At 38.0% G+C, this 25,733-nt stretch overlaps 1 protein-coding gene across 1 annotated transcript; it reads left to right on the forward strand.

Moving 5' to 3' along the window:
* Window positions 1-954: 954 nt before the first annotated feature.
* Window positions 955-23,850, forward strand: SERPINB10 (serpin family B member 10). Its single transcript, XM_025997578.2, has 8 exons — window positions 955-1,039; window positions 4,500-4,676; window positions 6,963-7,028; window positions 7,490-7,627; window positions 9,528-9,645; window positions 17,826-17,968; window positions 21,023-21,178; window positions 22,757-23,850. The coding sequence occupies exons 2-8, from the start codon at window positions 4,509-4,511 to the stop codon at window positions 23,159-23,161; spliced, it is 1,194 nt and encodes a 397-aa protein (XP_025853363.2). The 5' UTR covers window positions 955-1,039; window positions 4,500-4,508; the 3' UTR covers window positions 23,162-23,850.
* Window positions 23,851-25,733: the final 1,883 nt, after the last annotated feature.

Genomic DNA, 25,733 nt, shown 5'->3' on the forward strand with positions numbered 1-25,733 from the left:
CCTTGATCCCTCTGAATTATCCTCAGTCCCATTCCTCTCTCTGATCCCCTTACAACCCCACCATGGACAGGTATTCAGTGGTAGAAGATAAAATGGTAACTGTTGTTTTTCCTGCCCAATAACTATGAAGGAGTGAAGGAACATTCATAGGAAGAAATAAAAGAAAATTTAAAAATGATGAACCAGCATCCGACACAGTGTCCCTAAAACATTGATCCAGACCCTTTGTCGCTGGGGTGGGAGACTGGATATGGGACTGGTTAGAATTGTGCCTGGGTTCTGCATCAACCCATCAAGGGAGAAGAGCACCAACATTTGTTGGATGCCTCTTGCACATGGCACCTGAAGAGCAACTTTATTTTATTTTTAAGATTTTATTTATTTGAAAAAGAGAGAGAGAACATGAGCGGAGGGGAGGGGCAGAGAAAGAGAGAGAGGGAGAAGCAGATTCCCTGTTGAGCAGGGAGCCAGACTCAGGGCTTGATCCCAGGACCCTGAGATCATGACCTGAGCCGGAGGCAGATGCTTAACCCACTGAACTACCCAGGCGCCCCTTTAGAGTGGCTTTAACAGTTTAACTGCAAATATTTCACTTCATATTTTCCAATTTACTGCCCATTATTATTCCACTAATTTGGAGCTTTTTTTTTTTTTTTTTTTTTAAGGAAGGCAACTGGGGAAACTACTATAACTGCTGCCAACTGGCAGACTAGAGAAGAGAGCAAGCAAGGAAAGTGTGAGTTACAATTTGTCAGAGTTCAGGTCTCCACACGCAGACAGACATGGAAAGTGTGGGTAATTAAGTCATTCAGGCAAAACCTTAACTGTTTATCTCTGTCTTTTTATTTGAGTTCCTGGCCAAGCCAGACCTGAAAGGAAGAGTGTAAGGGCTTGTAAAAGTGAGTCAGAGGGTGGAGCTAAGAAAAGGGAGGAGCTAGGATTTTTAAAGATATTTCTACAGTTAGAAGTTACTTAACTCAGCCACAATCGCTTACTGAACGAACCACTTGCCAATTCTGCTCCAGCAGAAGAAAACAAGGTATTGTACGCATTTCTTTGTTTCAAAATGTTTATGTTTTCCTTTTATACTGAAGTGCCTACCTGAGTAACAAATGATCAAGGCTCCGAAAACAGAAATAATAGATAAAGTTTTATCCTTCTGAGAATTCTATGCAAGTCAGATGGATTTAACCCTGGACTGGTTCCAAGTTTGTATGAGAAAGAGGGCAAAGAGAGAGAGAGCATTCATTTAAAAGGAGGTAGAGAAATGGTTTCACCAGGAATTGTGAGGCCGTGAATGGAAATCTCCTCTTGTCACATTTTTAGATTGGCCACCTCTGTGTCTGCCAACATAGGCAAAGAGAAATAGAGTATTCTTAGAATAATTGAGCCCAACCCATTCTAACCCTTCAGGAGAACAGGCTTGGCAATATGAATTGGTCCCAGTCATTAATGAGTAGAATTAATGGTTTGGTTCTCTTCTGTCCCCACTTCACATCCCATACTGGCCACCATTCCCTGGGCTGGTAGCTTTCTTCTCTTCCATCAAGTAGCCTCAGCCCCAGCCTTCCACTATGTGCTCAATGTTAAGGACCCCAAACTATTGCTTCCCTCAGAAAATGGCTTTGGGTAAATGTAGAAGTGCTGAGGAGAGATGTCATCCTCTGGAAGGCACAGCTCCGTAAAGTGGGCAGTGTAGTCTTGTTGGGCAGTCAAGGAACCTTGGGTATCCTTTTATGGAAAAAGGGGCGAGTATCCTTCCCACTTCCTCCTCCTCCTCACCATTTTCCCTCCTTTCTTCTTCCTCTTGTTCACCTTCTTTCCTCACCCAGTCCTTCCCTTTTACCATTAAAATCTTGAAGACAATGAGATGCAATGACAAAAACAATCGTATTCAGAGCCCAGAGAATGGGATTGCAGCAGTAACTTTACTCTTAGCTGGCTGTACACATTGGGCAGCACGTGTAAGCTCTCTGGGCCTTAGTTTCCTAGTAGATAGAACAAGGCAATTGGACTAAAGGGGACTCCAAGGTTCTTTGGGATTATGTGTATGATGGGACGTTTTGATGAACGACACAATCCTTTTATTACTTTCATAATTCTCCAGCTTTTCCCCTAAGCCCTTGAGAGATTGAAATTTTACATACTTTACATACATATATTTGCATATATTACATATATATATATATATATATATATATATATATATATATATATATAAGCTGACACATCTATAACTCCTGAAAACTGCAAAGAAAACTTTTTTTTGAAAATGGCATAGTAGGTTTCTGATCTAAATGTTTATAATCTCTGAAAAAAAAATCATTGTCTAACCCTTGTATGGATTAATTAATTCTTATAAAAATTCATCCTAGGGCAGCAGCCTGGGTGGTTCAGCGGTTTAACACCTGCCTTCAGCCCAGGGCATGATCCTGGAGACCCAGGATTGAGTCCCATCTGGGGCTCCCCACATGGAGCCTGCTTCTCCCTCTGCCTGTGCCTCTACCTCTCTCTCTCTCTCTCCCTCTCTGTCTCTCATGAATAAATAAATAAAATCTTTTAAAAAATCATCCTAAAATTCTGCATTCTTCAGAAAGCACATTTCACACTTGGGTTAACTTTTACTAATGGATTATCATGTCTATATATTTTTTGTAAGAAAAAAACGACAGGGATTGTTCCTTTATTTTCTGGGCAATATCTCATATATTAATGATGATATTAACAAGAGAATTAATGAAGCTGAACATAACTGGGTATTAGCTTTCTACAAGAAATGAGCTCTTTCATTAGATAAAAGTATTGTTTTCAGGAATTTATTATATTCTACCTATGGTTAGAAAGATAAAAATCTCAGGCCCTAAGATTTTACTTTTTCCTCCCTTCATGGTTAGTATGGTTTCGAGGAGCCAAGCATTTTCCATATGAATGTGATTCATGAGTTCTAAAGAGATAAAACTTAATATATAGGCAATAAACAACACATTGTTGAATGAATATAGCTGAAAAGAGATTAAGGAGGTTATTTCCAAGATGCCACTGGATCTATTAAGAAAAAATATGTACTGGCAAGTTTCGAACATTTTGAAAGGGTGTAGATTTACTACAAAACCAGAGTTGTTTCTTCTTTAGTCAAGTAATTCTAGCCTAGGATTATCATCATCTTTAATAATAGGTAGGAACTATGGCTGAAGCAGGATTTAGAGGCTGGAAAGTTCTTTGACTAGGTATAAGCCTATGTTTAGGAGGGATTTTAGCAGGATCACTGTTAATATAATTCATGATGAAATCAAAACTTGGCTTACATATGGCTCTCCCTTGATTCAACTATTTGACTAGAGAGAACTCTTGGCCTTTCTAAAGTTCTAAGGGTCAGGTAATGCCAGTATAAGATGAAGTTCTAGGTAACATATTTTTTTTTTAAATGAGAAAAACTGAGATATTTTGTTCAAGAAGACCAGTTTCAGAGGGACTCAAGTGAGTGGGAGTAAAGGCAAAGAGCCTTGATCTCCCTACTTCTCTATGAGCATTTCCCACTATACTGTATGGTTTCAAGTTTAAATGAATAAAAAAAGGCGGCTAAAGCCCAAATAATGAACATTGTAAAGAAATAATAAACAAGAATTTATATGCACACATTTTGTGTAAAGTCCTGAGTGAGGTGTGGTTGGAGAAATAGACAATTTTACTCTCAAGGAACTTAGCTGGAGTTGGAAAAACATAAATATATGAAGACAGAAGTACCAGTGGGATAGATGTCAAGCAAGGGGCAGAAATGATGTTGTGGGACTTAACTTCTATGCACACGGAGATCAGGAAAAGCTTCTAAAGAAAAAAGAGAAACTTGAACAGAATTGGATTCCAATAGAGTAAAGGAGGAGCAGAGCATTCTCGGAAATGAGAAGAGCATATCTAAAGGCATGAATGAATAAATAAGGTTCAAAAGTATAAAAATATGAATGATTGATAAGTGAGAAAAAACATAAAGTGTCTTGAAAATATGTCTAACAATTTCTCAACTACTGTGTAAAGTCAATAGTCAAGTTGTGCATTGAAAAGCAGCTCAAGCCTGACAGTGTGAAAACCTGCTTCCATTGCCATTGTTATTGTGCTTTTCTCAACAAGGAGCTGCCAACTAACCAGCCCCCAATTGTTGTCTTCTGCACCTTAGCACGAAAATTTGAGCAATTCTCTTAAACTCTCTGGATTTCAGTTTTCTAATATGTAAATTAATAATGTTGGTATGAAAGTTTCCTCCAGCCCATTTGGTTGTTATGAATAGGTACCTGTGTAAGAATAAATGGAAATGCATGCATATAAAATGGATGAAAGTATATACATTAAATATACTATATAAAATCAAATTAGATATATATTTTTGTCATTTCAAGAAGGAGCGATTGAAGAAGATAACTGTGTCAGCCAACAGTAAAATATAAAAGTAAAATAAATGGAAAGGATTATTAACAAGTTTTCCATCTCTGCTTTATTTTTCTTAGGTTTTCCCAATGGACTCTCTAGCAAAATCAATCAACCAATTTGCCCTGGACTTTAGCAAAAAGCTAGCTGAATCAGCTGAGGGCAAAAATATTTTCTTTTCTCCCTGGGGCATCTCGACCTCATTGGCCATGGTATATTTGGGCACCGGAAGTACCACTGCAGCCCAAATGGCCCAGGTGAGCAGAAGAGGGCAAGCATTCTTTGTGGCCTGTAAACAGAGTGTTTCTTTAATTTTCATCGTCATTTGCTTCCTGAAGTCCAAATAGCTTACATTTTATAGCCATCTCCTTCAAAATAAAAGATACTCTTAAACATATTATTTTAGGATGTAAAAAGAAGTCTGGGAAAGAGAATCACCTGGAAAATTGCTGCTTGAAAAACCATGTAAGAGCTCGTGTTCCCTAGCAATCAAATGATAAGGTTATCAAGTTTGATTCAACACCAAAAACAATTTTATTTTGATTATTAATATATTTCAAGAAGAAATGGCTCATACTTTATTTTTAAATTTTAATTCCAGTGAAGCTACCCTATAGTGTTATATTAGTTGTAGGTGTACAGTATAGTGACTCAACAGTTCTGTACATTACTCAGTGCTCATCATGACAAGTGAGCTCTTAATCTCCTTCATCTATTTCCCCCACCCTCCCACCCACCTCCTGTTGGTTACAAACCCTCTGTTCTCTGTAGTCAAGAGCCTGGTTTTTTGTTTGTCTCTTTTTGCTTTGTTTATTTGTTTTGTTTCTTAAATTATACATTTGAGTGATACCGTATCATTTTTGAATGGCGCATACTTTAAACAATAGAATTAGTCATCATCTTTCCAATCTCAGAAGGATTTTCTTGGAGACACAAATAGAAAAATCAAGTGATTTTCTAACCAATCAAGCCTTTTCTGCTTTGTTTGGTTGTTTCTGTGCTCAATCCCTGGTTGTTTGAATGAATGTAAAGAGTCCATTGAGAGCATTAAAATAACAAAACAATAGTATTGTATAAGTAATTATTGATTTGCTGTAAGCATCTTCAAAGCATTGTGTGTGTGTGCACGTGTGCGCCCAAGTATAGCCATGGATAGCAAAAACATAATTAAAAAAGCCACGTGTATATGTGTGCATGTGCGCAAACATAAATATATGTGTCAGTTTTTAAAACAGAAATAGAAAAGAGCAAATCCAGCCCTAAGTCATGCAATAATCAAAAGGCCAAGTGATAGAATTTCCACTCAAGGTGGCACCCTCAGGGCCAAATACAGAAAAAGGCACAGCCAGTAATTCTGAATGAAATAGGAAGAATATATATTTTGTCAGTTTGGGCCTAGGATGTCATCCTTACTCTTTTAGTTCACAAGATATTGCGTAGTTTACAACAACAACAAAATCCTGGTTCACAGCAAATCCTGGTTCACCACTAGTTAATAATTGTTTATTACTAAGATAGACAATCTTAGATGGATTCCAGTTTAGGTCAACTTCATATAAATATATTGCTGTGTGTTTCTTGGCCTTGCTTTATTTAAATACTATTTATATATCAACAACATCGGTTTGTAATTGAGACTGAGTCACTCAAGCACCCCATCACTATGTGTCAGCACAACCTTTGGTAAACTAGAGTTTTTTCCTTATTGTGAGCTGGGTCCAGGCTGTGGGAGATGGAATAATCACCTTATTTTTCTACTGTTGTACAAGTCAGGGAAAGCAAGGATGTCCACATCCTTCTAGTTAACTTTCAAATGAAATGCTGGGGTGACCACAGAGACTGTGTCTATAATTGCCAAGTGGGGTAGACAATGAGAACAAACACTTAACTAGAATAAATGACTAAAATCCCCAAATTCTCTAGATAATTGGGGCAACAGTGGCTTACGCTTAAATTGTCTAAATGAATCTCTCAGTTGGACACCTAGTTTTCAAAAGAACTTTAGAGAAAAAATAAAACATGGAATACAAGAGATTTTTACCTCTAAGGATCTTCCCAACATCATCTTAAATGTCCTATAAAGAGAATAAGAATAAAGACACCAGCTATTTATTTATTTATTTATTTTTTTAATTTTTTTTTTTTTTTTTTATTTATGATAGTCACAGAGAGAGAGAGAGAGGCAGAGACACAGGCAGAGGGAGAAGCAGGCTCCATGCACCGGGAGCCTGATGTGGGATTCGATCCCGGGTCTCCAGGATCGCGCCCTGGGCCAAAGGCAGGTGCCAAACCGCTGCGCCACCCAGGGATCCCAGACACCAGCTATTTAAACAGGAGTTTAAAAAATTTATTTAAAAGCTGTTGTTGACTTACTCCATCCATTCAGTTAACACATCATTTAAGTGAAATAAGAGACCCCCTAGTTAATTAATTATACGTTCTGTAGTGATGGGTATGACTGCCTTGTATTTGCTGATAAGTATTTCATATAATTATGTATTCACAAAGCATGTTCACTTATTGCCTTTTTATTGAAATGACAGGTGCTTCACTTTAGCAGAGACAAGGACCTCAAATCTTGTCCTGAAAGTGAAAAGAAAAGAAAGATGGTATGTCTTATTTTTAATATACATTTGATAATTAAGCAGAAAACACTTGCAGCACATGTATTTTAGTGGCTATTTTAAGCAACTTTTGATAGGGAACTTTTCTTAGAAAAATATCATAAAATTATGGAACATTTTCAAAAATACAAAAATTTGTACACTTTTTTGGAAGGGGTGTTGTATTCATTCCCTTTCTCTCTCTCCATCTTTTCTTCCCCTTCAAAACTTCCCCACCTTCTAATCTGTTCTTGCTTTTTCAAACTAAATGTGAAGAAAACGATGCCCCAGCAACATTTAAAGTCTTGCCCTGCTAACACTGAAGAAAACCTTTTTTGTCCACCATAAATTGATTTCAGCTTTTGTTTGCAGTACACCAAATCATTTAGGTATAGGGTATTCATATATACATAGTTCTTGTTCAATGTTTTAATTTGACTATTTGACTAATGCCTTTTCTTTTAAAGGAATTCAGTTTGGGCAAGGTTGAAGAAATACATTCTCACTTCCAGACTCTTATCTCAGAAATCAACAATCCCAGCACATCTTACATCCTTAAAACAGCCAACAGGCTATATGGAGAGAAAACTTACCCATTTCACACTGTAAGTGCAAATATGTTGTTTTAAGCTGGTGGGAAAGAAAGAGCCATGTGAGACCAATCAGGAAACTCTGTACATTTCTCTACTGATCCCAGGATAATGTTAATGGACGTGGTCGGCTTTACTGGTAAACAATCCTATAGACCACCAATATGTGTCTAGTTGTAGAGGAAACCAATAATGGGTCTCAAACCAGATCTAGTGAGCAGATCATTATGCTCAGAATGAAGGGGTGCACCTCAGCAGATGAACATGCATAGAAATGTGGGTTGTGTAGGTTAGCATGTGTTTCACAGGAAATGGAGCAAAAGATGCCAAGTAACTTAGTAGGGTCAATCTGCAGGAGCAGAAGGTGGTGCTGGTCCTAGGAGTGAGGCAAGAGACTCAAGTCCTCAAGTGCAAAGCTGACTTTGAGATCAGACAAGTCATGTCACAGCATAACTTTAGAGACTTTACGAAAGACTCTTAACATGGAATAAAATCAACTTCTCCCCTTCTCAGATGGTTGAGACCCCACAATGCAGACCATGCTTTTGTCCTCAATTCAGATTCAAGGGCTCCTCAGAGTGGTCAACCCTGAACCAGGCCAAGCATTGACTTCTTTCAAGTTAGTCCGTCACATCCTTTGGCCCAGTGAGCAAAGAGCAAGGAAATTGCATAGGGTAGAGGGAGAGCAATAGAAAAGATAAAGCTTTTTTGTGATAACAAGCAGTACTGTCCCTGCCCATAGCCAGTGAATTCTGGGGAGTTAAGGACTTGGGCTTTGTTATTACTAAAGACAGAAGAGCATCCAGACAAGGCCTTAAAGACATTTCTGTTACTGGTAGTCTCGTGCATTCGAGTTTGGTCCAGAAGTAGGAGGTATTTGAGTGGGGTGGGTACTTAGAGATGAGAAGGATGCATAAATACAAAATGATACGTCTTTTAAAATGTTCACAAGCTCTGGATGTGCTTGGAGAGGTTGATCAGAACCGCTGAGTTGAGACAGGGAATGATGCCTTGTGAATCTCTAAGCTTTCCTTTCTTACTAGGTGATAATTTCTACAGAATTTAGACTTCCTAATCTTCAAACTGCTGCCTGGAGGCTAAATTAACTCACACTTTTTATTGCACACAATTCCTCCATAGAGTAATAAACTGAAGGAGTACGAAGGACAGCAGTCCTGAGAAATAAATTATGCTCTCATGGCAGTGCCCTCATAGCAACAACCCTACAGCCTGCTTATGATGATTGCCACCAGGCTGGACATCAAAGGGTTGCGAGGATGACGTCAGCTTTCTTCCCTCAGACAGGCTTCTGAACCTTTGGCCATGCTTAGCAATCTACAGTTTTCCACAGGGGACCTCCACAGGTTCTTGGGCACTAGAGTCCATAGCAGGCAGCTGCCAGAACTACAGGCTTCACGTTGGTTCCTGCTCTGCTGCAGAAAGCCAAGTGCAACTGCTAATATGTCTTAGTCACTGGAGTCAGTCCTGAGATTCCTAGAGTTCTCTTCATTTTCATTCCAGCCCCATTCCACAGGCATGAATAAAAATAGGAAAGGGTTGGGGCACCTTGATGGCTCAGTTGGTTAAGCATCTGAGTCATGGTCTCAGGGTTGTGACTTCAAGCCCTTCGTTGGGTTCCACATTGGGTGTAGAGCCTACTTAAAAAAAAATAGGCGAGGGTATAGAAGCCCCCAGAACTATGGGAGGCAGGCCTTCCTCCACACCTGGACTTCTACATGGCTAGTCAGTGTCCAGCTAACTTTAAAGAGGGGAGCCCTTAGTTTTTGACCAAAAACAGAGTATGGAAAGACAGAAGGGGACAACAGGATGAGGGTTTGCAACTGTCCTTTGATAGGCTGGATTTCCCAGTTTCAGACAAACTCTACAAAAGGAGATTTTTACCTCTATCTTCCAGAAATACTTAGAAGACATGAAAGAATACTTTGGTGCAGAACCACAGTCTGTTAACTTTGTGGGAGCTTCTGGACAAATTCGAAAGGAGATCAATTCTTGGGTTGAAAGCCAGACGGAGGGTAAGCTTTCACCCTCCGGCAGAGGGTCTTTGCTGAGCATTGTTGTATTTTTTTGAACTTGCATTGTGTGGAAGTATGTATATTTCTTAACTAGAACTATGGACACATTTTAAATATTCAGAATATTTCTTTCTATCCATGCCCATGATTTTCAGATCCACAGCTTTCCCAATCGGCCGTATCTAAAACATACATGTCAAGATACCCACTTTACTAAGTGGACAAGAAAATTATCATATCCCAATAATTCCAAAGAGGAGCCCAGGGACAAAAAGCAGGAAAATGCAAGGGGGAAAGTTGACATACTGCTACATTTGTGTTTTCTAAGGAAAAATAGCTAGTAATTAACAACAAAATTGTGGCATTAGATGTAATCTGAAGTAATTTTCAAAATTAGGTCATATTAGAGTAGTGGGCTAAGCTGCTGCAGCTGAGAGACCTGGAATACAGTGGCTTAATGATAACTAGAAGCTTATTATTCTTTCACCTAATAGTCAAAAGGCAGATAGATAAGTATTCTGTTTCCTGAGGTGATCTGGAGACCCAGACTGGAGCGTCAGCTGCGCCACCCTCAAAACCTGGCTTTCATATTTAAATCTAAGATGATTCTTGCTTTTGTCATTTAACAGCCACCAGGAAATGGGGAAAGGAAAATTTCTTTGCTGTTTAAGGAGATGACCTGAAAGTTTCACACATCAGTTGCACTCATATCCCAAACTCAGTTACATGGCTTTATGTTCCTGTTCTGATTTGCCTGAGACTTTCCTGGATTTAGCACCGAAAGGCCTCTCAGGCCCAGGCAAACCAGGATATAGCTGGTCACCCAGACTTGCTGTCATAAAGATCAATAAGATGTAGTTTTTAACTGGGTAGCCACGTGCTAACCTAAAAGGTGAGTGTTCTATTTCTTTAATTTTTTTAAATTTATTTTCTTTTTGAAGTTTGATTTGCCAACATAAACGTCTTTAATTTTTGAAAAAGATTTGATTTATTTGTTCATGAGAGACACACACACAGAGAGAGAGGCAGACACACAAGCAGAGGGAGAAGCCAGCTTCCTGCAAGGAGCCCGATGTGGGACTCGATCCCAGATCTTAGGATCACGCCCTGAGCCGAAGGCATTCGCTCAACTACTGAGCCACCCAGGCATCCCTAATTTTTTAATTTTAATTTTAATGCTTTTATTTTTTCTTTAAATTCTACTTAGTTAACATGTAGTGCAATATTAGTTTCAGGTATAAAATTTAGTGATTCAGTACTTCTATAGGACACCTGGTACTCATCACAAGTGCCCTCCTTAATTCCCATCACCTATTTTACCCATCCCCCACCCACCCACCCACCTCCCCCCTGGTAACCATCCGTTTGTTTTTTTCTCTGTAGTTAACAGTCTGTTTCTTGGTTTGCTCTCTCTTTTTTTCCCCTATGATCATTTGTTTTGTTCTTAAATTCCACATATGAGTGAAATCATCTGGTATAAAGAAATCATTTTTCTCTGACTTATTTCACTTAGCATAACATCCTCTAGTTCCATCCGTATCATTACAAATGGCAAGATTTCATTCTTTTTTATGACTAAGCAATATTCCATTGAGTATATATAATCTTCTTTATCTCTTTATCAGTTGATGGACACTTGGGCTGTTTCCAAACTTGGCTATTGTTGATAATGCTGCTATAAACATAGGGATCCATGTATCCCTTTGAATTAATGTTTTTGTATCTTTGTGTAAATACCTCATAGTGTAATTGCTGGGTCATAGGGTAGTTTTATTTTTAACTTTTTAAGAAACCTCCATACTGTTTTCCAAAGTGACTGCACCAGTTTGCCTTCCCACCAACAGTGTAAGAGGGTTTCTCTTTCTCTACATCCTCACCAACACCCTGTTGTTTCTTGTGTTGTTGATTTTAGCCATTCTGACAGGTATGAGGCAATATCTCATTGTAGTTTTGATTTGCATTTTCCTCCAGATGCCAAGTGATGTTGAACATCTTTTCATGTGTCTTTTGGCCATTTGTATGTCTTCTTTGGAAAAACGTGTATTCATGGCCTATTTCTGCCATGAATTTCTTAACCAGATTATTCTTCTGCCTATTCTGCCTATTTCTTAACCGGATTATTCATTTTGGGGATGTTAAGTTTTCTAAGTTTTTAAAACTTATTTTGCATACTAACCCTTTATCAGATATGTCATTTACAAATATCTTCTCCTCCATTCCATACGCTGCCTCTTAGTTTTGTTGATTATTTCCTTCGCTGTGCAAAAGCTTTTTATCTTAATGAACTTCCAATAGTTTATTTCTGCCTTCCTTTTTGCTCACATAGCACTCGGTGTGAAAATTTACTTTGACATGCATCACCCTGCTAGTGAGGTTAGCTGCTGCAGCCTCCCCTACTAGACTCAAGGGCTCAAGTGCAATGATGTTGCCTGATGGGATTTTCAGTTTTAAGTCACTAACACACAGCAGGCCTGCTAATTGTAGTTGTTCAGAATGTTAATGTTTATCGAAATGCACTGAGGAACTTGGCAGCCCTGAATTCTCAGTTCTTTTTTCATTGAACTAGTGACTCAAAAGCCACATGTGAGGCAAGAGTGACTGTTTTACTTAACTTACACCTGATTTAGATTCATTCAAAAGCAAGCTTGTTTTTAGAATTATAGATCAGCTAGGATTTGCTGAGTGCTTGTACTGTTTCCATTGGCAGGAAGACCAAATGGGATTGTACAGGCAAACGTATGTTGTCACATACAACACAAATTCAACATTGCAGAAGTGGCTGCAAGAATGGTCTGAGAGTAAACTATATCTGAGGTCTCAAATTCCTAGCTCAGTGACTGTTGTGTTGACTGGAAGAGAAGGGGATCCCTACAGAAAGAAAGGCTAAGAGCAGTTGATCTACTGTCTTCGAAGAAGCTGAGCTTATGCAGCACCAGACAATGGCCCTCCTCTAGGCTCTGAAAAGATTTATGCACCAAGCAAAGCTTTTTAGAGCCTAGAGGAGAGCCATTGTCTGCTGCTGTAAGCTCAGTTCTTAGGGTCCTTGCCATGCTGCCCCAGAACAGACTGGCCCTCAAGGAACATGACCAGATCCATCTATCTAGATCACACAGCTGCCCAGGAGATCTTCCTGCAATGATAGAAATGTGCCATAAGTCTGCCGTGCCCAGTGTGCTATGGTCACCTATATTATCCACATGTGCCTATGGATGAGTTTAAATGTGGCTAATGTGACTGAGGAATGGAATTTTTAACTTGAGCTCTTTTTAATTAATTTATGTTTAAGTAGCCATGTGTGTCTAGTGGCCACCATACTTGACAGCACAAAAGAAGTTTTGCTTTTGAGGAAGAGCTGAATTAATAATCTGAAATTATGGAGGAAAGAATAGACTTCAGATTACAGCTACTCTATGGTCAAGATATAGGGTAGATACACTTTGAAAAATCCTCTGTTGTCATACTACTCGTAAAATGAGAGTTCCTCCAAAATTAGCTAACCCAGGGCATGTTAGATTTTTCACAGGATCTTCTATGAAGCCCCTATTTCCCACATCTCATGACTTCATTGCTCCAGCTGGCCCTGCCGGCTCTGTCTTAGAAGTGGAATCTTCCAAAGAGGAAGAAAGCTGTAATCCTTCTCTATTCTGTCTTTACACATTAAACACAAATATCAGTTGTTTGAGGGCTATTCAATACCAAGTAAAGTAAGGAATTAACCAGCTACTCAGGAACTTTGACTTTGTCAGGGCAGAGTCCTGCACATCCTTAAGAAAAAGTTGCTAAGAAACTCTTTGGCATGACTACATTCCATCTGAATCACCTGAAAGAAGCTTCTTTCTGTAAGCTTTGAAATAGGCCTGCTTTCAAGTAGCCATATGCACTACTGGGATATACATGGCATTTAGAGTCAAAGTCTCAATGATAGTGTCAGGCATATGTTGCACATTTTTTTCTGGTTTGTTTTCTTTACAGGTAGAAGCTACTTAAAAGTGGATATTGGGGAAGGTTATTATCTACATGTTTGTAATCTCAAAATCTATTGTGTGCTTGGCACACAATGGGCACTCTCGTGTCACATTAATAACTATGCTCAGCAGAATTTAATGTGAATATCTTCAAAGACTGTCCTCGTGACCTCAAACTACCAAGGGTGTGTGCAATAAGTGAGCCAGTAGGTGGCACTTTAGCTCTAAAGAGTAAGGAAATCATAGTCCAATTTTTCTGTTACTTTAAAGTTGTATTTAACTACACTTTGTACATTCTTTGTAAAATAATTATATTTTACATGTCCTAATACAGCCTAGGTTCAAAAGGTTGGTTTCTTTGAAAACATATGAACCCAGAGAACAATACAATACAACTAACATCATTTGGATTGCAACCAACTTGAGATAAGTCTGTGCAAAACTTAGTCCTCGAGATGTTCTCTATTTGCATCTACAACTCTATCACATGATAGAGTAATTAAAAATTACACAGAACTTTTAAAAAAGTAAACTTCCATGCAAAAATAAAGTTAAAAAAATAATGTAGACGGCCTCCCCATGTTGAATCATCAAATTTTAAATTAAGTTTAATATACTGTCATTAATAAGATCCAAAAACAACACTAAAATGTTTCAGAAAGTTTTGACATCAGCATTTAAATCACATTCAGAGATGCCTGGGTGGGTTGGTCAGTTAAGCATTTGCCTTTGGCTCAGGGCATGATCTCAGGGTCCTGGAATAGAGCCCTGCATTGGGCTCCCTGCTCAGCTGGGAGCCTGCTTCTCCCACTCCTTCTGCCCACCATCCTATCCCCCACCTTCCCACCCCCCTCCCCCCCTCATGCTCTCTCTCTCTCTCTCTCAAATAAATAAAATCTCAAAAGAAATAAAATAAAATTAAAATTTAATTGTTAAAATCAAAATGTTTGTTTCGTAGATGAGGGAGGTGTTGTTTTGTTTTGTTTTGTTTTGAATAGACATAGCCAAGTCATGCCTCAAATCGACTGGAATCTCTAAAAGTGCTGCCGCCAGAACTTAAAAAAAAAAAAAAAAAGCCACTCCAGTGCTTCTGATGTGCACCTGTGAGGACTATGCAGGCAGGGTGTGTGCTGACGTAGAAGGGAGCCCATTTACTGCATGTGCACATCTCTGTCCAATCCCCCTTTCAGAGACTTCATGCTGGAAGCTTAAAATCAATATGGTGGGAATATTTACACCACAGAAGTGGGCTATCAATCAAGAATCTCCTTCTCTCCCACCCCTACCTGAACCCAGTTTACCAGCAAATTACTAAAAATGGAAAGCTGGAGCTCTGGATTTCATTTAATTGTTGTTTTATTATATTTCACTTATGTATTATGGTTTTCCCTACCTACTTTTCATTTGTAGAAATAAAGGGAAATAGAGAGGTTAAATAGACTTAAGTTTAGTTGTTTTTCATTATTTCCAAAAGTTTCATTACACATGTTATATCTAATCCTTTTTCTTAAAAAATGCAGTTCAGCTACCCCATTATATCCTAAACCCACTGTGACATGGGTATCCTTGCTCACTGCACTAACCTGCAAGCTAATAGGTTTGCTACCCATTGCTGGCATGCAGAGAGAGGTATAAAAGGCCAATAGATCAAGTGGCTCCAAACCAGTGGCGCTCAGTCCTTGCTGTTCGTGAAACTAAGTTTACTAATTCTTAAGCCCAACCCCAGATGAATTAATTCAGATCTCTGGGAGTGAGGCTCTGGCATCAGTATTTCTAAATCCTTAGGTGATTCTAAATCACAGTCAAGGAAGAATAATTGCTGTAAATGGAATAATTACTTCAATCCCATTGACACTCCCCTTTTCCCAAGAAGCTCCATTGCTCTTGATTTGTCAGCTTCCAATTCCCGGATAACACTTGGACTTGCTCAGTAGCCCTCTGGTATTGGGGAGTGTGTGTGCACACACAAGTGTGCAGGGTTTCACCTATCAGCCTACCCCATCTGTATTTTCTCTTCAAAATTCAAAGTTCTCTTTCAATAGCATGTTTTCTTGGCTGACATTCCTGTTGCAGAATTATTCTTTTGAACAAATATTTGTTCTAGAAAAAATAATATTTTGACCTTGTACTCTAAGGCTTTAAAAAGAGAACTGTACACAAATCTTGTAACCTAGTTATCAAATTTGTTTTTCATAGGAGAATGGGTTAGCCAGTCTGAAACTACCTTATGTATATTCTAGGATAGAGTAGATAAATAAATATATTGGAAATAATAAGGTCCAGGTTTCTCACTGACAAAGAAAGGAATTGCAAATAAGGAAAAGCAAAGGTGAGCATGAACTCCGTGGTGCTGGATTGAAATAGGAGATCGCAATATGACTTCCTCATCTTTAATATATAAGTAGAAAGAGAATTTGATATAGAACTATTGACAGATGTGTGTATAATATATATGTATTTCCTAGCTTTCTCTGCTGAGCAATGACACTCTAGTAATATCGCGCATAGCTAATATCCACATCTTGATTTCTAAAAAGCCATTCTTCAAAAAAGTAACCAGGGCTTCTGGAAGAAATGCCAATTCTAGGTCTGGGATATGGAAAGCACCAGATAAACCTTAGGACACATTGTGGTACCAGAATGTAGGGAAGTGCTCAAAATACTTGGGAACGTGTCAAAAGGGCATGGGAGCCACCTCAAGGAGGTTTCCAATAACCAAATTGGGGATGATTTGAGCAACAAAATAGGCAATGATAATAATACATCATAACCCATAGAATAAAGCAAATATCCATGAGTCTATATTGATATAAATTATTGAATACCTAAATAAAAGGAAGATATGAAAAAGTTCTTCCTCATAGTAGAATTCTAATTAATAAACGTAGAAAAATAGTGGAAACTGAAAAATCACCATTGGGCAAACACCACAGTCATAATTGTTTCAGGCAAGATTAGCCATGAATGCGAAAATTGATGGGCAAAAATTTGATGAGAAATGGGAAATTTATGTGGTCACAAAGTAGCTCCCCAAATGATACTTAGGAATTATAAAGGGTAAAAGTTGTAATTTTACAGTGAGAAACCTGTGGGATTCAAATCATCAAAGTTAACACCACCCATAATGGGAAACAGGAACATAATATATTTCCTGGTATGATTCATTGAGAAGCACAACATTGCTCCTGTGGTTGTGTTGGTTGCTTAGGGCTGTCATGACAAATTACCACAAACTGGATGGTTTCAAACAATAGAAATGTATTTTCCCACAGTTCCGGAGGCTGCAAATCTGAAACCAAGGTATTAGCAGGGTCATACTTCCTTTAAATGCTCTAGGACAGGCACTGTTGCATGCCTCCCTCCTAGCTTCAGGTGGTTGCTGGCAATCCTTGACATTCCTTCGTTTATGGACACTTCAATCTCTGCCTCAGTCAACATATAATCTTCTTTACTTCTGTCCTATGTCTGTGTTTTCAGAGTCTTGTTCTCTCTGTGTGCCTATGTCCAAATTTTCCTCCTCTTGTGAAGACATCAGTTATTGGATTACAGCTACCCTAATCCAGTACGATCTCATCTTAACTTGATTAGATCTGCAGATCTTATTTCCAAATAAATTCACATTCATAGGAGCTGGTAGTTAGGGCCTAACTTATCTTTCTGGTGTGTGTGTGGCGGGGTGGGGGGGGGGGCAGATACAACTGAGGAGAAACATCAGACAAATCTGAACTGAGAATTGAAGGGCATGCTACCAAACTTTTTCAAAAGTGTCATAGTCGTGAAAGACAAAGGAGGAATGAAGCACTGTCCCAGATTCAAAGGCACAAAGATGGGCAATGAGGGGGGCGCTTGGCGGGATGAGCACTATGAGCACTGGGTGTTATGCTATATGTTGGCAAATTGAACTCCAATAAAAAAAAAAAAAAAAAAAAAAAAAAAAAAAAAAAAAACCAAAGGCACAAAGATGGAATGACACTTAAATACAACTTGAGATCTTGGATTGACTTCTGGTCCTGAAAGAGGACTGTTTGGAACAGTAGATGAAATTTAAACAGGACCTGTTAGTAATATTCTATTAATGCTAACTTCCTGGTGTGGCTCATTGGTGGATATAAGATATTATCACTTAGCAGTATTTCATAATTATCATTTTTGCAAGTGTGGCATATTGCTAGGATGTAACTATACCATTTGCAATCTGTCCTTTTGTTCTCGTAGGAAAAATCCCAAATCTCCTACCTGATGATGCTGTGGATTCTGCAACCAGAATGGTCCTGGTGAACGCTCTTTACTTTAAAGGAATCTGGGAACATCAGTTCTCAGTCCAAGACACCACAGAAAAGCCTTTCAGAATAAACAAGGTAGAAACTTTTTAATAGTCATCATGGCTTTTTACATGGCTTCATAAAGGAGATTCTGTTTGAAATTCACTCTTCTGGCTGAGTATATGTTCCTGTGAAGTCTGGCTCTTACCAGGCCAGGGATGGCTGAGCTAAAAGCCAGGTCCATCCCACCTGGGAATTCCTCTTCCATTGTTTTTTCTTCTCTGAAAATAGGCTATTCACATATTTTATCACTTAGTCCTTGTTACGACTATGACAGAGTAGATAAGGTGGTTATTTTATTTGTTTCAGGTGGTAAAGTGACTGGAGCCATGCCTAAGTTAGACATCTACCAGAACTCTAACCTCAAATCTTCACTATTAGTTCTGTTTTTGCTCTACTAGACCAATACTCTCTTCTACAAAACTCTTACCCTTCCAAAAGTAAAAGAAATACAAATGAAAAAAATCTCATCTCTTTCATTAAGTTTCCTCTTTATGTTAGGACACAACCCGCTTGTTTGTGTGATAGGAACATACCGATGACAGCAAGAAGGGAGACTAATAAGAGGTGACAGATAGATTGCAGAGAATCCCAGGACTGGAATGTGGCTGGGCCTTAGAACTTGAGTGGAAACAAGGAGTCGGATGTGGTCAAGATTCAGTCTCTATCTTTTCAGCTCTGCTTCTCCCATCTTATTCTTCCCTCAGGCTGAAGTCTAACTTTCTCTTCTTTCCCTTTCGCAAGGACAGAACACAGCTACTCACAATGCTGCCTCTGTTTTAGAGACCAGTCTGATCTCATTTTAAATTCCTAGGAAAGGAATTGATTAGCCATCATTGGTTAAAGCTATTTAGTCGTTGGGGGGTGGGGTGCAGTCTTCTCACATAAACAGTGCTGCCAAAGACCTATCAGGGTAATCCTGGGGATGCGTGCCATGGGCGGCCCTCAGACAATCAGTGGGCTAAAGATAGGAACGGACCAAACATACAATGGGATAGGCTAACCAGAAATGAGCTGGATAGTTGCCAGGCTTAGTGTATCCACGAGGAATTTTCAGTTGCAAGTGATACAATAGCATTGCACACCAGCTCCAGGAAAATGGGAATTATATTAGCATTAGTCACCTAACTAAGATGAACCAAGACATCCAGGGAGTCTCAAATCATAATCTCACTTCTCTATCTCTCTCTACCTCTACTCCCACCGTCACCAGTCCCTCTGGTAGTTGCCTTCATGCTCTAATCCTGAAAATATGATTTCTCTGTATGACCAGGAATATGGTTGCCTCGTCGTGAGCCTTCGAGCTTCACAACTCTGGTAGATAAAGCCTTTGCTGCTGACTCTGATAGAATGCTCCCAAGGAGGTCTCTGTTTTGTGCCGTTCATGTGCTCATCCCTGAAAAATCACTGTGTCATGAGGTATTCTGAATGGACAGGTCTAGTCATATGACCACTACATTAGCAGAAGGTTGGGACTTGGTGATCAACAGCTCCACATAGAATAGACAAAACAGTATGTCTACAGCATCTGAATTGCACGGTTTTGTTTTTGTTTGAGCATGGGCTTTACTAAAAATAGACATTTGTAAAGAGCATTTTTAGGTTTGCAGCAAAATTGAGAGGAAAGTAGAATTCCTATAAACTCCCCTCACATAATTTCCCTTATTAACCTTTTGCCTTAGTTACAGTTAATGAGCCAATATGGACACATTTTTATTAACTGAAGTCCACAGTTTATGTTAGGGTTCACTTTAGGTCTTGTATAGTTCGATGGGTTTTGACTAACACATAATGTCATGTATCCGCCATTACGCCAGGTAGCATACAGAATAGTTTAACTGCTGTAAAAAATACCCTGTACTCCCTCTGTTCATCCCTCCTTCTAAACATCTGGCAACCTTTTGGTCTCTTTGATCTCTTCACTGTCTCTTGTTTTGTTTTTTTTTCTGGTATGTCATATAGGTGGAATTGTATAGTATGTAGCCTTTCCAGACTGGCTTCTTCCACGAAGAGATATGTATTTGAAGCTTTCTCCCTGTCATGCCATGGTTTTCTAGATCATCCACTCTCCTGTCGAATAATATTCCATTGTGTGGATGTATTGCAGTTTGTTTAGCCAGTCACCCTACTGAAGGACATCTTGGTTGCTTCCAATATTTGGCAATTATGAAAAAAGCTGCTATAAATATCTGGGTGCAAGGTTTTGTGTGGACATATGTTTTTAACTCCTTTTGGTAAATACTCAGAAGCACATTTGCTGGATCCCATGGCAATGCTATGTTTAGCTTTGTAAGAACCTGCCAAACTGTCTCCCGGAAGTGGCTTCCACTTTGCCTTCCCATTGATGGGGAATGACAATGCCTGTCGCTCCACATCCTTGCAAGTGATTGGTATGGTCAGTGTTTTGGACTTTGGCCTTTCTAGAAGGTCTGTAGTAGTATCTCATTGTTCTAATTTGCAATTCCCTAATGACATATGATAGAGCATCTTTTCATAGGCTGTATGTGTTCCTTCGGTGAGGTATCTGTTCTTATCTTTGGCCTATTTATAAAATTGGGTTCTTTTATTATCATTGAGTTTTTAAAAGCTCTTTATATATTTTGATACCAGTCCTTAATCAGATATGTGTTTTGCAAACATTTCTTCCTGGCCTATTGTCTTTTTGTTCTCTTAATAAATTTCAGTGTTTATGACACCAAAATACTTTCTCAGATGTTAACAGGTGAAATACCCCTTATTCAGTTTTCGAATCATCGACATTTATATAGTTTGCATAAGGTTAGATACTTTTTAAAGTGTTCGGTAGGATCCAGCTTGCTATAATTTACAGGGGTTGCCACAATAGCATTATAAATAGAGACTTCCACATCACTTATTGATAATGTTATCGATTGGTAGATAAAGTCTTGCCAATTTGAAATTCAAATTTTCTGTTTCCAGAAAGTAAGGTCTAAATAACTTTATTCAGCAGTTTGTTGAGAATCACCAATTTTGCCAGTGTCCCAGAGTACTGGGAACTAATGATGATAAAACAAAATTAAGGATTTGCTGAAACACTTCCTCAGTGACTTTGCTACTTACTTTCTGTAGAGTACAAGCAAACCAGTGCTAATGATGTCCATGAAAGAAAAGCTCCACATTTTTCACATTGAAAAGCCACAAGCCATAGGCCTTCAACTCTACTATGACAGTCATGACCTCAGCCTGCTTGTATTGTTGCCAGAAGATGTTGATGGGCTGGATCAGGTACAGTCTGTCTCCTGGGAAAGTTCTGGTATTTACCCCTCTGGGTAGAAATATAAGACCTGGTCTCCCTGTCTGTTCTTTGATTCCTGTAGAGGAAGACAACCAATGTACCTTGCTCCCTAGGGAATTTACTTTCACAGTGGCATTTAAGCTTTATAAAACTCTTTAAGTTGGTATTACTGTTCCTCAGAAAGGTTAAGTAATCTATAGGCTCTAGCCCTGTGTAGCTAAACAAACAGCCACACGAGCAACAAATACGTATATTCTCTGTCAGCCACAGAGCTGACCTCACTCTAGGTCTTTCTTCTCCCTCTGCCAGGGCCTCTCTAATTGGAGGTTAATTTTTTAATCATTTGCGTTAATCTAGTTTTAGATATATATTTTTTAAACAAGACTCTATTTAATTAAAATGGATTTTTTTTCAAGTTTTGGAAGTCAGAGTCTTGTTTAAGTCCTCAGGAGAAACAGTGTGTATTAGTACTACCTTCCAGTATTATTTAAGTTATTTATCAGCCAAATTTCTATGAAGTCTGATATAACTTTGGTCAGACCATGTGTCTGAGCAATCAGTATATTTAAATTGAACATTAGTTTCTCATGCAATAGGCAGCCTGGCTTTCATTGCACCATGTATAACTTTTCATGTACATCACTTTCTTTATACTTCTAAGTGTCCACAGCCCTGCTGGAATGTAAAAGAAGTTTCCAAATTGTATCATAAAATCTAGAAAGATTGGTAAAAATAAGACCAAGTGTGGACACTAAACCATGAGAGTCACACCCTTATAAGATAAGCCTTTCTTCCTAAGAATGCAGGAAGCTAAATATGTTGTCAGATTACTATGTATATCATCTACAAGTATGTCACTGACCGCAATATTCGGGTGTAGAAAACTCTCAAAGTAGCAAAAGCATGTGTCTTGAAACAAACATGTGACTCAAAAAAATCAAGCATATTTTTTCTTATATATACTTATGCATATGGATGTATACCTCATATATATTATCTTAAAATTTCTAAATGTAATAGGAAAAAACACTGTCAAAAACTAGACTGAAAATAGACATTACTATTCAGATTTGGAGATTTTCCTTTTTTTACTTTTCCTTCGCTTTTTTTTTTTTGTCATAGTTTATGGTTACTAATTTCATATTGTGATTATACAGACATTTTATTTTATCTCCAATTTTGTTTTCAGAGAATCATCTCCCATGTTAATATAACAAATGTATTTTTGTTCCCTGGCACATAATTTATTCTAAAGTTTATACTTTAGTGTAGATAGCACCTAAATGCACATTTACATTGATGCATTTCTGTGTGTAGTTGATGGCACAGAAGTACTGCCATTTTGAATCAAGGTCAAATTCTCCCATGTCCTGGGAATGACTGTGTTGCAAAACGAAGATTCTGTAGGTCAACAGTGTGAAGAATCTCATGACACAAAGAATTTCCAAATGTGTGTGCTTTGTTACCCTGGATAATAGGAGTGATGGTAATTCCTCTGTGTAATCCCTTGAGGACTCACTCAACCAATATTTCTCACTGACTCTCTCCTCCTCATTGTGCATCTGCAGCTAGAAAGGGCCATCACCTACGAGAAGCTGAGTGAGTGGACCAGCGCAGACATGATGGAGTTGTATGAAGTGGAGCTGCATCTCCCCAAGTTCAGGCTGGAAGAGACTTATGATCTCAAGTCATCCCTGAGGAGTATGGGGATGAGTGATGCCTTTAACCAGGGCACGGCTGACTTCTCAGGAATGTCAACGGAGGGAAACTTATTTCTGTCCAATGTTTTCCATAAGTCTTTTATAGAAATAAATGAACAAGGTACAGAGGCTGCAGCTGGCAGTGGGAGTGAGGTGAGTATTCGCAGCAGACTCCCCCTCATTGAATTTAATGCAAACCATCCATTCCTCTTCTTCATCAGGCACAACAAAACTGCTAGCATTCTCTTTTATGGGAGATTCTGCTCCCCCTAAATCACATTTCTCTGTCATCGAACAAGACCATCTTATGGTGTAAAAAGTGCACCAAAAGATGGGAAAACGCAATTATAATAAAAACCAGTTTGTGGCTTGCATCTTTTTTCACATTTGAATGTTAGTGAATAAACCTTGAAACAATGCATTTTAGCGATTTTATCATACCTATATATAGTTAGAGGTAGAGTTTACCACTTAACATCTTGTCTTCAAGTGACTTTTATTTACATTTCAGAAGTACTATGTTATTCAATTGAATGCTATACAATTTTTGAACTACTTGGTCGCTGTATTATCATTGTCACTTATATTTCACATACCTCACTGGGTCAAGAAAAATCTTTACAAAGGTGATATATGGATTAGCAAGAATTTTCTCAAGAATATAATTTTAATAGTTCATAAACTACCATTGTAAATTTAAGGCCCTCCCCTTTCGGCTGAGTATTTAAAAAAATACTTAAATGTTGACATTAATGGAAAAGCTAGTGAAATCCAAGTGAAATATGGAGTTTGGTTAGTAGCAGTGTTCCAATGCTGTCCTCTCAGTTTGAACAAATGTATACTGATAATTAGATGTTAGCACTGGGGAAAATGTGTTAGGAGTACACAGAATTTCCTGGATTATCTTTGCAACTTTTCTGTGAAGCTAAAAGTATTCAAAAATAAACATTTTGTTGAAGGCATTTATCATGTGTCAAAGTGTAGTCATATTAACATTCCCTGCTTTTAAAAATCTTATAAAGTGGAAGAAAAAATTTTTTTAAAGATTTTATTTACTTATTTGAGAGAGAAAGAGAGAGAGAGAGAGAGTGAGCATATGAGTGGGGGAGGGACAAAGGGAGAGGGAGAAGCAGACTCCATGTCAGAACCCTGAGATCACGACCTGAGCCAAAGGTAGCTGCTTAACCAACTGAGTCACCCACGTGCCCCAGAAGAATACATTTCTAATTGATATAAATATGTATTGAAAGTTATTAAAAGATACTCTTAGTCATGCTAAATCTCTGTAAAATTGGCTGTGCTTTTCCTATGTTCTTTAAAAAAATATTCACACACAACTGCTTATTGGTAGTCTCATCAGCTGTTATTCTAAGTTTAGATTGATTATATATTCTAGGTTATATTTTTTTGATATTCATCTAATAAAATGAAAGACTAGACCTAATATGAACAATATAAAGTAGTATAAGAAAATGTGTTTTCTGTATGAAATCTTGGTTCAATGTTTAGCATAAAAAATGCCTTAGCTCCAAAGATAGGAAATTGTAATATATATGACATTTTATCATATCTATGCCTTAGCTTCAAAGATAGGAAATTGTAATATATACAATTTAAAAAATCATATCTCTGTGAAATATTTTGGCTCCATCCATTATGTCTCACACTAAGTAGAGGAGACAAGTTCTTTGTGTCTCTGCTCTAGTAAATTAAAAGTTCTTAAATATCATACAGGAAGACCATTATAACATTCTCAGAGACCAATGAGGAGAGAGTATTAAACATAGTATTTTTCAAACAAACAAGAGAGGAAAAAGGATGATACTAGATACTCTTTCTTATCTTAGTAGAATAAGTCTTGCAATCATTGTACTATTTTGTGTATTTTTTTTTTTTTTGATATATTTGAGTTTTAGGAGAGTCTAGTTCACTGGACTTGTAAGTCTTGATTTATTAGATTTATGGAAGTTCAAATGTTTGCAAAAGTGTGTGAACTTTGTAAGTTTGCCTTTAAAGGTATTTAAAGCTTAAAAAAATCAGACAGATTATGTTATCAATGTCTAAATATTTAAGAAAAAATAATGTATTTGCTATTAAGCAGTGTGTTTTAATGTCCGAGAAAAAATTATTTTTACTCCATTGACAAATAATAAATTGCCTGCTAGCTAAAGTATAACAGAAGGGAAAGTTGTACCTCGCTTATGAAGTTAAGCTGTGGGAGGGAAATATCCCACAAACTTTCGAGAACCTTGCCCGTACTGGTTGGTGGCAGACTAGGAGAGGAAAAACTGATGAATTGTTGAGTTTCTCATATGGGAGAGCACATGTGAAAAAACATTGACAAGTTTTGCTCGATATGTAGAACATTTGGAGGCACATTTGCCATCAGTATAAAGGAAACTGGGGAAGAAGGAAATATGAACATAAGGAAAAATGGCTTTATGAGAAAAAAAGGAATGCACTCTAAGTACACTCGTTAATCTAGCAACGAATACTATAGTTGCAATAAAGTTAACACTCAAGACAAGTGAAAAAGTGTGAATTGTGCCAGAAGACTGAATCCTCAGCCCCTAAATAGGAAGGCAATAAATGTCTAGAATTGTTAAGTCAAGAATGGGAGTATAGCCATATTATTTGGAAATAATATGGAGGTTGATATGAGGAAAAAGAGTGACTGCTCCTGGGGAATTGGGAAGACTGAATAGGAATCCACTATCTTTTCAATTATCTCCTCTAGCTTTATCTGATTTTTTTTCAGCTAAGCGTATGTACATTAATTTCATAAAAGGAAAAAGTTTAAAAACTCTCAGAAAAACACGAATAACAGAAAAATGACTTGTCACTC

Source organism: Vulpes vulpes, chromosome 5 (assembly GCF_048418805.1).
Source record: "Vulpes vulpes isolate BD-2025 chromosome 5, VulVul3, whole genome shotgun sequence".
NCBI classification, from domain to species: domain Eukaryota; kingdom Metazoa; phylum Chordata; class Mammalia; order Carnivora; family Canidae; genus Vulpes; species Vulpes vulpes.